This window comes from Eretmochelys imbricata, chromosome 13, assembly GCF_965152235.1.
Source record: "Eretmochelys imbricata isolate rEreImb1 chromosome 13, rEreImb1.hap1, whole genome shotgun sequence".
Taxonomy (NCBI): Eukaryota; Metazoa; Chordata; order Testudines; family Cheloniidae; genus Eretmochelys; species Eretmochelys imbricata.
Genome location: NC_135584.1, coordinates 34,516,702 through 34,531,480, shown reverse-complemented (window position 1 = coordinate 34,531,480; position 14,779 = coordinate 34,516,702). Strand labels below are relative to the sequence as shown.

The 14,779-nt window shown below is 57.9% G+C and overlaps 1 protein-coding gene across 2 annotated transcripts; it reads left to right on the top strand.

Annotated features, from left to right (window-relative positions):
* Positions 1-3,659: 3,659 nt before the first annotated feature.
* On the top strand, positions 3,660-14,025 carry METTL17 (methyltransferase like 17). Of its 2 annotated transcripts, XM_077832324.1 has the most exons (14): positions 3,660-3,769; positions 7,529-7,682; positions 8,120-8,269; positions 8,467-8,563; positions 9,190-9,271; positions 10,217-10,290; positions 10,374-10,468; positions 10,852-10,925; positions 11,309-11,416; positions 11,787-11,855; positions 12,265-12,315; positions 12,518-12,610; positions 12,802-12,986; positions 13,651-14,025. In XM_077832324.1, the coding sequence occupies exons 1-14, from the start codon at positions 3,665-3,667 to the stop codon at positions 13,736-13,738; spliced, it is 1,425 nt and encodes a 474-aa protein (XP_077688450.1). In that variant the 5' UTR covers positions 3,660-3,664; the 3' UTR covers positions 13,739-14,025. The 2 variants fall into 2 exon arrangements, with proteins under 2 accessions (XP_077688450.1, XP_077688451.1); XM_077832325.1 differs by lacking the exon at positions 12,518-12,610.
* Positions 14,026-14,779: the final 754 nt, after the last annotated feature.

The following is a 14,779-nucleotide window of genomic DNA, read 5'->3' as shown; positions in this document are numbered from 1 at the left end:
GGAATGCGTTACCTAGGGAGGTGGTAGAATCTCCTTCCTTAGAGGTTTTTAAGGTCAGGCTTGACAAAGCCCTGGCTGGGATGATTTAACTGGGAATTGGTCCTGCTTCGAGCAGGGGGTTGGACTAGATGACCTTCTGGGGTCCCTTCCAACCCTGATATTCTATGATTCTATGATAAATCAGCAGGTCTAGAGAACTTGCATCTAAGAGTTTTAAAAGAGCTGGCTGATGAGACCATTAATGAAGATTTTTGATCACTCGTGAAGCACTGAGGAAGTTCCAGAAGACTAGAAGAAAACTAATTGTGTCCCAATGTTTAAAAAGGGTAAACGGAATGACCTTGGTAATCAGCCAGACATTGATCCTGGGCAAGACCAGGGAGCAGCTGATATGGGACTTGATTAATAAATAACTAATGAAGAGTACTATGATTAATGCAAATCAACATGGGTTTACGGAAACTAGATCCTGCCAAACTAATCTGATATTTGTGTAATGAGCTTACACGTTTGGTTGATAAAGGTAAAAGTGCTGATGTAACACACTGCGAATTCTGCAAGGTGTTTGACCTGGCATGACATTCTGATTAAAAATATCCAGTGGCCGGACATTGAAGCTAGACAAATTCAGACTGGCAGTCAGTCTTGCATCCCAATCAGAGAAAAGCCCAAGCCCTGAAAAGTCTCTTGTACTGTACTTGGTAGCAGCTCGCCTCCTTGCCCACAGGGGTCATGCCCCCTCTCTCGCTAGCTATGATCTAAGGAAACAAAAGCCAGAGGGACTTTCCCGAGCTGAGCTCCATCAACACAAAGCAACATGGTCTAGTTGCAAGCAAGTTTCAGGTTGAGAGCCTCAATGCCATCTACAGGATTTAGGTGCATGCCTGCACTAAAATTAATGGAAGATCTACCTCAGAGTCCCAAAGTCTCCTATGGGGATTTGGACGCTGAAGTCCCACTAATTTTAAATGGGGTTTGGGGCAGCTGACTGCCTTAGGCTGGGGAAATCTCAACCCTCTAAGGTTCTGCCGTTTCCTTGTCAGGTTCTTTACAATACAAGAGTTTCCAGGCTGGTCTGAATTTGCACCAGCTGAGACTTTGGCCCCTCACCTCTCTGTACTTGGCCATGAAGCTTAGGTAAGAGTTACCACAAGACCCACAACACTGCTCCATGGAAAGGACCCTGTGACATTCCCACCTCTCCATGCAATGAAGCCCAGAGATATCCCCCACCCATTCCAGGGGGGTCCCACTATAAAGCAATTTATCTGGGGATTTTTCTAAGGGGCCTAAAGGAATTAGGTGCCCAGTTCGAGTCTCGCTCCCTTTGGAAATTCCAGCACTGGCGGCCGGATGCTCAGCGGGTGTAAAGCTGATGTCAGGCTCCGCCGTGGAGCTATGGTGACCTATGCACGCTGAGGGTGTTGGCCCTGTGTCTGTTTCACTCTGAAGGCCCCATGGATGCTCCCTGGTGTCACCCTCTTGGGTTCCCGCATACATGGTCTGGGGAGCCAGGGGTCCCCCTTCCTCCAACCTTCATGGTCACCGGTGGTGCAGCAGGGGGGCCCAGAAGCACTGCAGGGTGCATAGGCTACCCCTCCCCCCACCCCCGCCCCCAGCCAGGCATAGCTTGGATTTTACAGCTCAAAGCAGATAGGGAAAGACAATAAAATGGGGAAGGGTGGGCTCAGAGCTAATCCCCGCAAAGGCAGGGCAGGGGGTGCTGCAGAGACAAATCTCCCAATTTGCAGCCTGGATTGGAGGGAGTTAATCAGTTCAAACTGCTTAGATCAAGACCAAAATCTGTCCATTTAAACCATTAAATCACTCAAAGAGAATCTCCAGTTAAACTGCAGCGCCCCTCCTCATCTGCTAGGGGCCAAGGGAGGCAGTTTCCCCCCACCCCTGACTTTTCATAGGTCTACAGCCCCCCTTCAGCTGCTGCAGAATACAATACAACCCCAGACAGTGGCCTCTGTACTGATGGAATTTTGCCCCCACCCCCAAGTTTTTCTAAATCCCTGGATTCACGCCCCTCCCCGTTTGCAAAGAATATTTGCAGGTAAAGTGGTTTGGCCCCCTCATAACCAGTTTGAAAGCAGATTTCCAGTGCGTTAAATTCCCTCAGGCTCCCGCTTTTGCAGATAAAATTTCCCTGTAAATTATTTTAGGCAGCAACTCCCCCCGCCCCAGCCGCTCCTTCAGTTTGCAAAAAAAAAAAGTTTGCCTAGAAGATCCCAGAGAAATTGCCTCCGCCCCTCTCCCTTTGCAAAAAGAGTTTTCACTTACATTGGCTCCCCTCCCATGCTACTCCCCACTTTGCAAAGAAAAAGAAAAGGAGTACTTGTGGCACCTTAGAAACTAACCAATTTATTTGAGCATAAGCTTTCGTGAGCTACAGCTCACTTCATCGGATGCATACTGTGGAAAGTTTAGAAGATCTTATTATATACACACAAAGCATGAAAAAATACCTCCTCCCACCCCACTCTCCTGCTGGTAATAGCTTATCCAAAGTGACAACTCTCCTTACATTGTGTATAATAATCAGGGTGAGCCATTTCCAGCACAAATCCCATTTGTGCTGGAAATGGCCCACCTTGATTATCATACACATTGTAAGGAGAGCGATCACTTTAGATAAGCTATTACCAGCAGGAGAGTGGGGTGGGAGGAGGTATTTTTTCATGCTTTGTGTGTATATAATAAGATCTTCTAAACTTTCCACAGTATGCATCCGATGAAGTGAGCTGTAGCTCACGAAAGCTTATGCTCAAATAAATTGGTTAGTTTCTAAGGTGCCACAAGTACTCCTTTTCTTTTTGCGAATACAGACTAACACGGCTGTTACTCTGAAACCTTTGCAAAGAAAATGTCCAGTTAAATTGGCTCCCCCATAATTTGCAGGGAGAAGCCAGTTAAATGGCTGCAAAGACAGGAGTTGATGACTATAAGCAAGGCCCCAAAAAAAATCAAACGCAGCGCCTCGCTGAAGCTCCCCACCTTAATCTGGATTAACCCACCCAGATGGGTACCCTAATCCAGATTAACCCTCCCAGACAGCTACCCTAATCTGGATTAACTGTCCCAGCAGCCACCCTAAACTGGATTAACCCACCCAGAGAGGTACCCTAATCCATATTAACCACCCCAGACAGCTACCCTAATCTGGATTAACCCTCCCAGCAGCCACCCTAATCTGGATTAACCCGCCCAGACAGCTACCCTAATCTGGATTAACCCGCCCAGACAGCTACCCTAATCCGGATTAACCCGCCCAGGCAGTTCCCTCTTGCACAGGGCTGGATTCCGAACCAGCCCCTCCCCAAGAGAGAAGCGAGCGGGTCCGCGCGCTCCGAACGGCGAGAGAATATGCAAAAAGGCATAGAATGCTAGGGGAGGGAAGGAAGAGGGCGGGACGAGCAGGCATTGGACCAATCAGCCCCATGAGAGGCGCAGGTAGTGCAGTGCTGCACCCTCGTCTCGAGCCCAAGACACTGGCCGCCCAGACCCATCGCGTAGGCCCCGCCCATCCACAGCAGGCTGGCCCAGTCGTCACTCCTTCCGCGGCATTCGACCTCCTCATTTACATAGCAGCCTGCGATTGGTCCCCAGGCGCGGCCCGGCTCTCTCGCCTCCCAATTGGCTAGCCGCTCCGGCGGCCATGCGTTGGAGGCGGGGCCGTGGGTGTTCCAAGATGGCGGCCCACGCGGCGGCCGGGCGGGTGCGGAGGTTTTGGGGACTTTGCGGCGGCCCCTCCCCGCTCAGGGTGAGTGACCCCCCCCGCCCGGGTTCTGGTGAAGAGCCCTGAGGGGATTTGCGTAAAGGGCGCGTGCAGCGTCTCTCTGGGGCGGCTTCGGCACCAACGGCGGTTGGGGGGAGCAGAGCACGTGACCAGTTCAGTGCCCCCCCCCCAAGTCCCCTGGCCATAAGCCGCGCCCCATGGCCTGTAAGGAGATCCGACCCTTCTCCTACTAACCGCATCGCCCTACAACTCCTGGGCCATATGGCCCCAAATGGACCACCCCTCCCCCCCAGGCCATATAACTGTCTGGGCCTAGGACCCTGTCAGGACTGCCTCCCAGAGCCAACCCCCTGCTGCAGGCCATATAGCCTTGTATAGACCAGCCCCTCAGGCCTTATACTCTCCCCCAACCATATAACCCTGTACAGACCAGACCTCCCCCCCACGCCATATAACCCCATATGGACCAGACTCCCCCCAGCCATGTAACGCTGTCCAGACCAAATTCCTTAGGGCCATATAACTCCTGATGATGACCAGAATGTGGGGGTTAAAGGATGGGATGGATCGCCTTGCTCATTCCCTCTGACGCACCTGGCATTGGCCACTGTCGGAGGACAGGACACAGGGCTAGAGGGACCATTGGTCTGACCCAGTATAGCTGTTCTTATGTTCTCATATATATGCTCTCAATATAGCCATGTAGGGACCAGCCCCGCCCCCATATAACCCCCCACTAGGGTTGCCAACAGTCTCTTACTACAAGGCCCTCCCCCCCTTTATTTTGTACAACAAGATTGGAAGTTTCTTAGTTTTGCAAAAAGTAGAAAGAGATACCCCATGTGAATGTAGGTGAGTCCTGCTTAGTAGGGTTATTATTAATAATGATGATAAAAATAATATTGGGAGAAGGGGTGGGGTTACTAAGAAAACAGTTCCCTATTTTTGAAATACAATGTTGGTAATTGTACCCCCACCCCCGCCACCATAAAACCTTGTATGGACCAGCTGCCCAGGCCATATAACCTCCCCCTGGGCAAATAACCCCATAAGGACCAGATTCTCCCCAGTTATATTACACCATATGAGAACATAAGAATGGCCCCCTACTGGGTCAGACCAAAGGTCCATCTAGTCCACTATCCTGTCTTCCAACAGTGGCCAGTGCCAGGTGCCCCAGGGGGAATGAACAGACCAGGTAATCTTCAAGTGATCCATCCCTTGTCATCCATTCCCAGCTTCTGGCAAAACTGATGCTAGGAACGCCATCCCTGCCCGTCCTGGCTAATAGCCACGGATGGACCTATTCTCCATGAATTTATAGACCTCAATCATATCCATCCTTAGTCGTCTCTTTTCCAAGCTGAAAAGTCCCAGTTTTATTAATCTCTCCTCGTACGGAAGCCTTTCCATACCTCTAATAATTTTTGTTGTCCTTTTCTGAATCTTTCCCAATTCCAATATATCTGTTTTGAGATGGGGTGACCACGTCTGCACGCAGTATTCAAGATGTGGAGGTACCATGGATTTATATAGAGGCAACATGATATTTTCTGTCTTATTATCTATCCCTTTCTTAATGATTCCCAACATTCTGTTAGCTTTTTTGACTGCTGCTGCACATTGAGTGGATCTTTTCAGAGAACTATCCACAATGGACAAGATTCTTCTTCTTTGGGCTGTATTAACCCGCTATGGACCAGCTCCCACTCCCCAAACCATGTAATACCTTACAAAAAATGGAAGCAAAAGTACAGTATCAATATATTAAGCAAAACCAAGGGCACATCGGTGATGTTGTAATTGCATTCAGATAGGCATGACTTTAAGTGAGTGTGTACTAATAATAGTATCCTGAGAAGTATATAAGGAATGCATGTCAAGTATCAGGGGGTAGCCGTGTTAGTCTGTATCCACAAAAACAACAAGGAGTCCGGTGACACCTTAAATACTAACAGGGGCATAAGCTTTATTTGGGCATAAGCTTTTGTGGGTAAAAAACCCACTTCTTCAGATGCAATAAGGAATGCATGGCATGCAAAGTAAAAGTGGCCTTAAGTGATATGGAGCAAGGAAACTTGTGTCTTGAATTGACTCATGCTGGCCCTGGTCTTGCTTGGAGTAGTAGATGGATTTGCTCGGGTGTCCGTTCACTTTGGGGGAGCAGGCAGGGCCGTCCCTACCCATACGCAAAGTACGCAACTGCTTAGGGCACCAATACTGCTCCAGACTCTGCCCCACCTCTTCCCCATGGCCTCCGCCCCAGCCCCACCCCCACTCCACCCCTTCCCCAAGGGCCCCATCGCTGCTTCGCCCCCGCCCTGCCCCTTCCCGCCCCCATTCCCCTGAGGACTGCAGCAGGGGCAGGCCTGCACTCACCGGCGGCAGGAAGTGCAGTAACCCGGCCCTATCTGTGCCGCTGGTGAGTGCTGGGGGCGATTCCTCCCTGCCCCCTAAGCCAGCCCTGCCCCCCCAGCAGAGGCCTGGGGCCAGCCCCCCCCACCCCGAGGCCTGCCCCCCTCACCCTCCCTGCGGGGGGCAGGGGCTGCATAGGGCACCAGAATAGTGATGGCCCTGGGAGCAGGCTCCACATTGGGACGTTAGTAAAGTGGGAACTGCCCATGCTGGTGATAACAAGTATTGTGGGATGGCTGTTGAGGGCCGCTCCTGGAATAGAGCCAAGGAACATTATTTTTCTTGGCCTGCGCTTTGGTTCATGTCAAAATGTCCAGTGGTGACAGATCAAAAGATTTTGCTGTTTTGGAGCAGTTTGTCATGGTGTGATGAAAAGAAAAGCCCAGGTGAAATTACAGCAGGATGCTTTGCAGGCAGAGCAAGTGTACAGTGTGGGTTCGGGCCTGGACCTTAGGAGGTGGGCAGGCAGCCCCTGCCTCGTACTTTGAGCTTGGGGTTAATGGTGGTGGAAATGATTAGAGTGACTGTGGACTTGGGAACATGTTGCTGAGCAGAGACCTTAAAAAGGAAGGTGCAGGAGGACGGGGACACGGTGCCAGTGAAACGTAAGCTAATGGAGGAAAGGCAAACAAGGGGTGCAGCGTCGGCCTGGCCTGACGTGAGTAATGGGACATGGATGATGTTGGACTTTGGCCCCATTTGGAGGCAGGATTAGGGAGGTCCCGTGGTCTGGGAGCAGAATCTTGGTGCTGGCTGAGATAAGGGGAATGCCCAGGGAGCCGTTTACAGCGGATAAGATATGCCTGGGTCGTAACCTGAGATGGAGTGTAAGTCGTCCATGGACAGCGCGTGCTGGACAGAGATTGGTTCCTCCAGAGTGCCCAAGCCAATCCCCAAACACGATGCAATGCGGCCAGTGCAGCGTGATGGGCCAGTGGGGCTAACGCACGAGGGAGCTCTGCTCCCCTTTTCCACCCCTACCACGTAACTCCGTATGTCCCATCTTGCCCCATGCCATATGACCAGGTAATGACCAGCTTTCCTCCTTCAGCTCCCCACTCTAAATGTTACTGTATCGCTCTGTAAAACCATATACACCCATTTCTGACATTGCCACCAACCCAGACCCATTGGAGCCTGGGGCCATGGTCCTGCTCGGGCTATATAACCCCATATGGCTTATCCTACCTACTATTACTATCTTCTAATCATATAGAGCCTGCTGCTGTGCATCCTGCTGGGCAATATCCCCCATATGGCCCTGCTACCCTCACTGCCCACTGGCTAAGCCATACAGCCCCATGTGGACCTTCCCATGCAGGCCATATAGGCCTGCCCTGCTCTCCTGATGGCTCTCTTCCCGCTCAGGCCTTCGCCACCATCATCCCAAGGGTTTCCCAGGTGGACAACTCCTCTGACTTTCTGGGCAACGTCCCCCACCGCCGGCACCCAGGGGTGCTGCATCTCAGGAGTGTCCGGCTCCCGGCCGAACTGGTGAAGGCTGCCCAGCTGCTGGTGGAGCGTAAGTAACCACTGGGTGCGAGGGGGCTCGGTGCTGCAAGAAGCAGGGTGAGGGGCTCAGTAGGGGTACTCTCTCCTTGCACTACTGTTACTCAGGTGCCCTGCCCCAGAGCTGGCTGCATCTCAGCTCAGGGCGAGCCATCCCCATGTGGTGTCGTGCAGCTGTTACCCCGCTGCTCTGTCCCAGAGCTGGCTGCATCTCTGTGCCAGGCGAGTCATCCCCACGTGGTGTTATGTGCAGCTGTTTCCCACCTGCCAGACCCTGGAGCTGGGTACATCTCAGCACTGGGTGAGCCATCCCCATGTGGTGGTATGTGCGGCTGTTACCCAGCTGCTCTGCGCCAGAGCTGGGCTGCACCTCAGGACCAGTGATCCCTGCTCTGTTCAGCATGACGGGCTTCTCACTGGGCCCATCGTATCTCATTCATCCCCCACCAGAGTCCACCGTGCATGGGCTGAAGGACCAGGTTGTGTCCCTGACCAACTACCTCTGGAGCCGGAAGCGCCCTCTGGAGGCCAGCGAGCTGCAGAGGAGAGGGCAGCAGCTGGAGCAGCAGCTGAGGGAGAAGGTCCAGCCCCGCACAGCAGGTGAGCGCAAACTGCGGGACAGGATGGGGAGAAACCATCTGGGTGAAGAGGCTCTCCCCATGCAGTCAGTGCTGGCCCCAGTGCCCCACAGTGCTGCGGGGTGCAGGTCCGGCCGGGGGCGCTCTCCTCACTCAGTGTTGGTCTCTGCTTGGTCTCCTCCAGCCTTCTCTATGCTTAACCCTGTCTCTCTGTGTCAGACGCATCCAGCCCCCTGACCGACGCTGAGGCGGAGAAGCTGCAGAGGAGGGTGCTGAACAGGCTTCGAAAAACCACCTATCACTGGGAGGCACTGAGGTGACACCCTCTCGGGGTTGTGATGGGTCTCCTGCAGTGCTGAGATGCAGCCAGCTCTTGTGTAGGGCAGCTGGGGAACAGCTGCACAGTGACGCCAAACAAGGACGGCTCACCCGATACTGCGATGCGGCCAGCTCTGGGGTGGGGTGGAGCATCTGTTTACCAGCCCAACATCTTGGCAGGCAATGAAGGAGGTCACACAGGAATGCCTCAGCCAGTGCTGAGATGCAGCAAGCTCTGAGGTGGGGAAGCTGGGAACAGATGCACAGCAATGCCACACAGGGACATCTCGCCCACTTCTGAGATGCAGCCAGTTCAGGGGTGGAGCATCTGTTTACCAGCCCCAAATTTTGGCAGGCAGTGAAGGAGGTCACACGAGAATGCCTTTCCCAGCACTGAGATGCAGCCAGTTCTGGGGTGGAGCAGCTGGGTAATAGCCTCATGGCAACGCCACACGGGGATGACTCACCAGAGCTAAGGTGCAGCCAGTTCTGGGGTGGGGCACGACATCTGTTTACCAGCCCCAGTTTCTGGCAGGCAGTAAAGGAGGTCAGCACTCGCTCTGGGGTATGTGTGGGGGGTCAGCGCCCCCAACCGACATGTTCTGTGTGTTCTTCCCGTCCCAGGTATACAGACGAGCTGAGTCTTGTGTACATGGTAGCTCGGCTGGATGGGGGGTTTGCGGCTGTGTCCAGAGCCTTCCATGAGGTGAGAGACTGTGCTAAGCACTAGAGCCCACTCCCCTCCCAGAGCTGGGGACAGAACCCAGGAATCCTGGCTCCCAGCCCCAATTGCTCTAACCACGAGAACCCACTCCCTTCCCAGAGCTGGGGATAGAACCCAGGAGCTAAGTTTCCTCTAAGCTCTGTGGCCGTGCAGCTGCCTATTAAGCCCCGTGCAGGGGCCCAGGGCAGCGGTGGGGAGAGGTGCCTCTCCCCCAGTGTGGACCTGCCGGGGGAGAGGTGACCCTCCCCTCTGACCCCAGCACGGAGCTGCCCCAGACTTGCCACGGCCGGGGGAGAGGAACCTCTCCCTCGGCCTGACCTAGCCCAGCCCCGCTGGGGCTGCCCCAGCCGGGGAAAGGTGCCTCTGCTGTGGCGAGAGGGGGCTGGGGGGAGTCCTCTCTCTCCCCGGGGCAGCCTGCACCCCAAACCTCTCATTCCCGGCCCTACCCCAGAGCCCACACCCCAACTTTCTTCCCCAGCCCTGAACGCCCTCCCGGACCCCAAACCCCTCATCCCCAGCCCCATCCCAGAGCCAGCAACACCAGCCAGAGCCCTCACCCCCCAACCGTCTTCCCCAGCCCTGAGCCCCCTTCCACACTTCGAACCCCTTGGCTCCACCCCTACCACATGAATTTTGTTATGTGCACCAGTATGAAGGTGAAGTGTCACACGTCAGATCCATATTGGTGCACATAATAAAATTCATTCCGCACATGGGCGTAAAAAAATAGTCCTGGCTCCCAGCCCTAACCACTAGCCCTCACTCCCCCCATAGCTGGGACTAGAACCCCGCAGTCCTGGCTCCCAGCCCCCCCCCGCTCTAACCACTAGCCCCTGCTCTCTGAAGGGAGGTAGTCCCGCTCTCCGCCTGTGGTCTACGCGGAGCTGTGCTGGGGCTGATGTGGTTTCTCTTTGCTCTGCTCCCTAGATCCAGAAGCGGGCTCCAGCCTTTGCCCCTCGCACCCTGCTGGATTTTGGCTCTGGGACGGGTTCCGTCAGCTGGTGAGCCTCTGCCCTGCAGGGGGGATATTTCCTGTGGTGCTGGGAGCGCTGCTGGTGTCTCACGCTCCCCCCTCTCTGTGCAGGGCCGCACATGGTGCCTGGGGCCAGACCCTGTGTGAATACCTGTGTGTCGACAGCTCCGCCTCTATGCTGGCCCTCGCTGAGCGGCTGCTGCAAGGTGAGGCCTCCAGGGGCACTGCTGAGTGCCCAGCCAGGGCTGGTAGGGCCCCAGTTCTAACTGCTAGACCCCTCTGCCACCCCAGAGCTGGGGAAGAACCCAAGAGTCCTGGCTCCCAAGCCCTCCAACCACTAGACCCCCCTCTCCTCCCAGATCCAGGGATAGAACCCAGGAGTCCTGGCTGCCAGCACCCCCCTCCCCTCCCACGCCACGCCATTCCACTAGTCCCCTCTGCCACCCCAGAGCTGGGAAGAGAACCTGGGAGTCTGGGCTGCCAGGCCTTTCTTCCATCACTCTCTCATTCCATTGCCCCCTGTCCTGTCTTCTCTCTCTCTCGGTGACCCCCACCTTGATGTCTCTCTGTCCGTCCCTCCCTGCTCCAGGTGGCTCTGAGTCCCCCCGGGCCCCACTCTTTCCAGGCGTCTATTTCCGGCAGTTCCTCCCCGTCTCGCCCAAGGTAAAGGGCCCTGCCTGTAGGGGTGGCAGAGAGGGGCTGATAAAGAGGCAGTTGGGTCTAGGGGGGAGCACTGGGGGGTCCAGTGCTATGCAGGGAAGCCTGGGGGTGGGGGTGTACGTGTTGTTAGATTCTGGCTTGCCAGAGCTGCCTGCCTGGCGCCATCCCACATTGCTTTGCTGTTCTGTTGGGGAGGCAGCATCAGAATGCGGCTGGCTCTGGGGTGGGGGACAGGAGCAGCATGAGGAAGAAGGGGCGGGTCAGAGAGGCTGGGAGCTGGGGCGTTCTCCAGTGCCGGGGGGAGGTCTCCGGGGATCTGCCCCACCCCAGCCAGGGTCTGATCTCCCCCTCTCGCCCACATCCTGTATCTCCCCCTGCACTTGCAGGTGAAGTTTGACCTGGTGGTCTCAGCCTTCTCCCTGAATGAGCTGCCCAGCCTGGCCGAGCGCAGGGAGACCATACAGACGCTGTGGAGGAAGACAGACAGCTTCCTGGTGAGTGACCCCCCTGCCCCTCTGGCCCCCCGCCCAGAGTCCCCTTCCCCTCCCTCAGATTGGCCCCCCTGGCCCGGAGTCCCCCTCCTCTGCCCTCCCCTGGATTGGCCCCCCTGGCATCCCCCTCCCATCCCCGGATCGGCCCCTCTGCCCCCTCACCCAGAGTCCCCCTCCCCTCCCCTGGATCGGCCTCTTGGTCCTCAGATCGACCCCTCTCCCCCTCCCTCCCAGAGTCTCCCTCCCTTCCCCGGATCGGCCCCTCGGCCCTCCCGCAACCCGGCTCCCCCCCCGCCTCCCAGTTTGGCCCCCCCACGCCCAGTCTCTTCCCCTCCCTCCAAGATCAGACCCTCTAACTCCCAATCCCTTCCAGGTGCTGGTGGAGAACGGGACCAAAGAGGGGCACCAGATGCTCATGGAGGCGCGAGAGATCATCCTGGGGGTGAGGGGACCCTGCTCCTTCCCTGGGCCTGTGGCGGGTACCCCCTGCGATCCCCCTCCCCACCCCCAGCAGCTTTGGCAGGCTCCCAGCCACCTGGGGGAAGGGAGAATGGGGAGACAATGGGACCCAGGCGTCTGGGACAGTAACACAAAGCGCTGGGAGGCCCCCAGGGGGAAGGACTGGGAGGCGGCAGTGCAGAGCTCTCCCCACCAGGTACCCCAGGGGGAGGGACCGGGATGGAATGGGACCCAGGTGTCCGGGCTGGCAGTTCAGAGCTCTGCCCCCCAGGGATCCCAGGGGGAGGGTCTGGGATGGAACGGGACCCAGGCGTCCGGGCCGGCAGTGCAGAGGGAACAGGGGGTGCAGCTGGTTCCCTTTGGGCTCTAACTCCTCTCCTCTCGGCCAACAGGGGGGCGACAAGGTGGTGCATGACCCACGGGAGGCTCACGTCTTCGCCCCAGTGAGTATCGGCGGGGTGGGGGGAGCAGGCCGAGGCCTGCAGGGTGGCCGGAGGGAGTTGGGTGGGCGGCCGGAGGCCAGTTTGGGGGATGGGTCGAGGTTCGGTGGGTGGGGTATGGGGAGGGCAGGCCGAGGCCAGCCAGGTGCCCAGTCAGTGGGCTGGGGGGGACGTGGGATGCTCTAACGCCAGTCTCTGTCCCTAGTGCCCGCATCACCTGCCCTGCCCACGGCTGAACCCCAAGCAGCCCCTGCCCTGCAACTACCTCCAGGCCTACCACCCCCTGCCCTTCCGCTGGGTGAGTGCCCCTCCTGCCAGGCAGCGGGGTGTATGGGGAGCTGTGGTGGGATTGGCCCCAGGGTGGGGACTGCCTGGCTGCAAGGGTGGGGAACGGGCCGGAGCCAGCCGCAGGGCGGAGGGGTTGGGGGAGGCGGATGCAGGGGGCTCTGCAGGGGACCCCGGCTCACCCCTGCCCACGTGCCGTTGCAGAACCCAGCACTGAAGGAGGAGTTGTTCTCCTTCCTGATCCTGCGCCGGGGGCCAGGGGCGGGCGAGGAGCCCTGGCCCCGCATCACCCAGGCCGTCCTGGGCCGGGCCCAGCACGTCCATTGCCACCTGTGCTGTGCCGACGGGAGCCTGCAGCACGCCGTGATCACCGCGCGCCGGCACGGCAGGTACCGCTCTGCCAAGGGCCCGGGATGGCCTGGCTGGCTCAGGGGGGCAGGGAATGGGGGCACGGGCCTTTCTCCTCTAGGGGGTGCTGGCTCCCATCTGGCCCCAGGGAAGGGACTGCCTGGCTCAGGGGGTGGGGAACGGGATACAGGTCTTTCCCCTCGAGGGGGTACTGGCTCCCATCTGGCCCCAGGGCAGGGACTGGCTGGCTCAGGGTGTGGGGAATGGGGTACAGGCCTTTCCCCTCTAGGGGGCGCTAGCTCCCATCTGGCCCCAGGGCAGGGACTGGCTGGCTCAGGGTGTGGGGAATGGGATACAGGCCTTTCCCCTCTAGGGGGTGCTAGCTCCCATCTGGCCCCAGGGCCGGGACTGGCTGGCTCAGGGGGTGGGGAATGGGATACAGGGCATTTCCCCTCTAGGGGGCGCTGGCTCCCATCTGGCCCCAGGGCAGGGACTGGCTGGCTCAGGGGGTGGGGAATGGGATACAGGTCTTTCCCCTCGAGGGGGTGCCGGCTCCCATTTGGCCCCAGGGCAGGGACTGGCAGGCTCAGGGGGGTGGGGAATGGGTTACAGGGCATTTCCCCTCTAGGGGGTGCTGGCTCCCATCTAGAGCAGGAACCTGCTGGCTCGGCGGTCCGGACTCATCACCATGCCCTCTTCCCACAGGGATCTGTATCGCTGCGCCCGGCTGAGCCATTGGGGGGATCGGCTACCTGTGACGACGCCCCATGGAGAGGCCGTTCCGGGGGAGTAACCCCCAGCCCATTCCCGGGGGCAGATGCTGAGCCCCCGAGGTCTCGCTGCGATCCGTCGCCCAACCCTCCTGGGCATTGACATGGGGACAGCGGCAGGGAGCACCCTAGTGGATTGGCACTGGGTTGGGGGGGGGTCTTCTGATGGCCCCCGTCGCCTGTGGCACTGGAGGTGCAGGTGCTGCCTCCAGTGAGCAGTGGGGACCCAGTAGGACTCCTGGGTTCTCTTCTGCAGCTGGTGGCTCCCCAGCTCCCAGGTTGGGTCCAATAAAGAGAGCCTGAAACAGTCCACCAGCTTTGGCGTCAGTTACCGTGCAGGGTTAGACTGGCAGCAGCCTGGGTGTCAGGACTCCTGGGTTCTCTCCCCAGCTATGGGAGGGGAAGGGAGGGAAGTATAGTGGTTAGAGCAGGGGGGCTGGGAGCCAGAACTCCTGATACTGTTCTCTCACTGTGTCCCTTCCCTTTGTGGGTCTCGGTTTCCTCCTGTGGGCAGCCAGCCCTCCCTCTCGCCTGGCAGTGAGCATGCCCCGCATACTGGGCACAGTGTGTGCTGGGCTCGAGGAGTTACCACTTGCTGCCATTGCCATAGCTTGGGTCGGGGAACGGGCTCAGCTGGTTCCATGGAGCCCCTGGGCGTGACCCAGCTGTGTGCGTAGGCTTGGCATGCAACCACGGGGCTGAAAGGGGGGGCCTGAGCTCTGTGTGGGCCCAGCTCCCTGCAGGACAGCGCTGCCTGCCGCCCCCCACCCTGTTCCGTGTAGAGCCCCCACCCGGCAGACCCCACCCTGCTCCCTGCAGGACACCCCCCACCCATGGGATAGTGCCTTCTGTGGGCCCCCATCCTGCTCCCTATGGGACAGTCTCTCTTGCGGGGCCCCCACCCGCACCATGCAGACTCCCCACCCTGCCCCCTGCAGGACAGTGCCCCCTGCGGGGCCGCCCATCCTGCTCCCTGTGGGGCTCCCACTCTGCAGCACTGCACCCCCTGCAGACCTCCATCCTGCTCCCTGCGGGGCCTGAGCCTACTCCCTACGGGACAGCCT

Bases quoted from the DNA above. Each gene is read 5' to 3' on its own strand.
- METTL17 (XM_077832324.1), top strand. From the start codon at position 3,665: ATGCGTTGGAGGCGGGGCCGTGGGTGTTCCAAGATGGCGGCCCACGCG. The intron at 11,856-12,264 runs GTGAGGGGACCC...CTCGGCCAACAG, and splicing joins CGCGAGAGATCATCCTGGGG to GGGGGCGACAAGGTGGTGCA. The intron at 12,987-13,650 runs GTACCGCTCTGC...CTCTTCCCACAG, and splicing joins ACCGCGCGCCGGCACGGCAG to GGATCTGTATCGCTGCGCCC.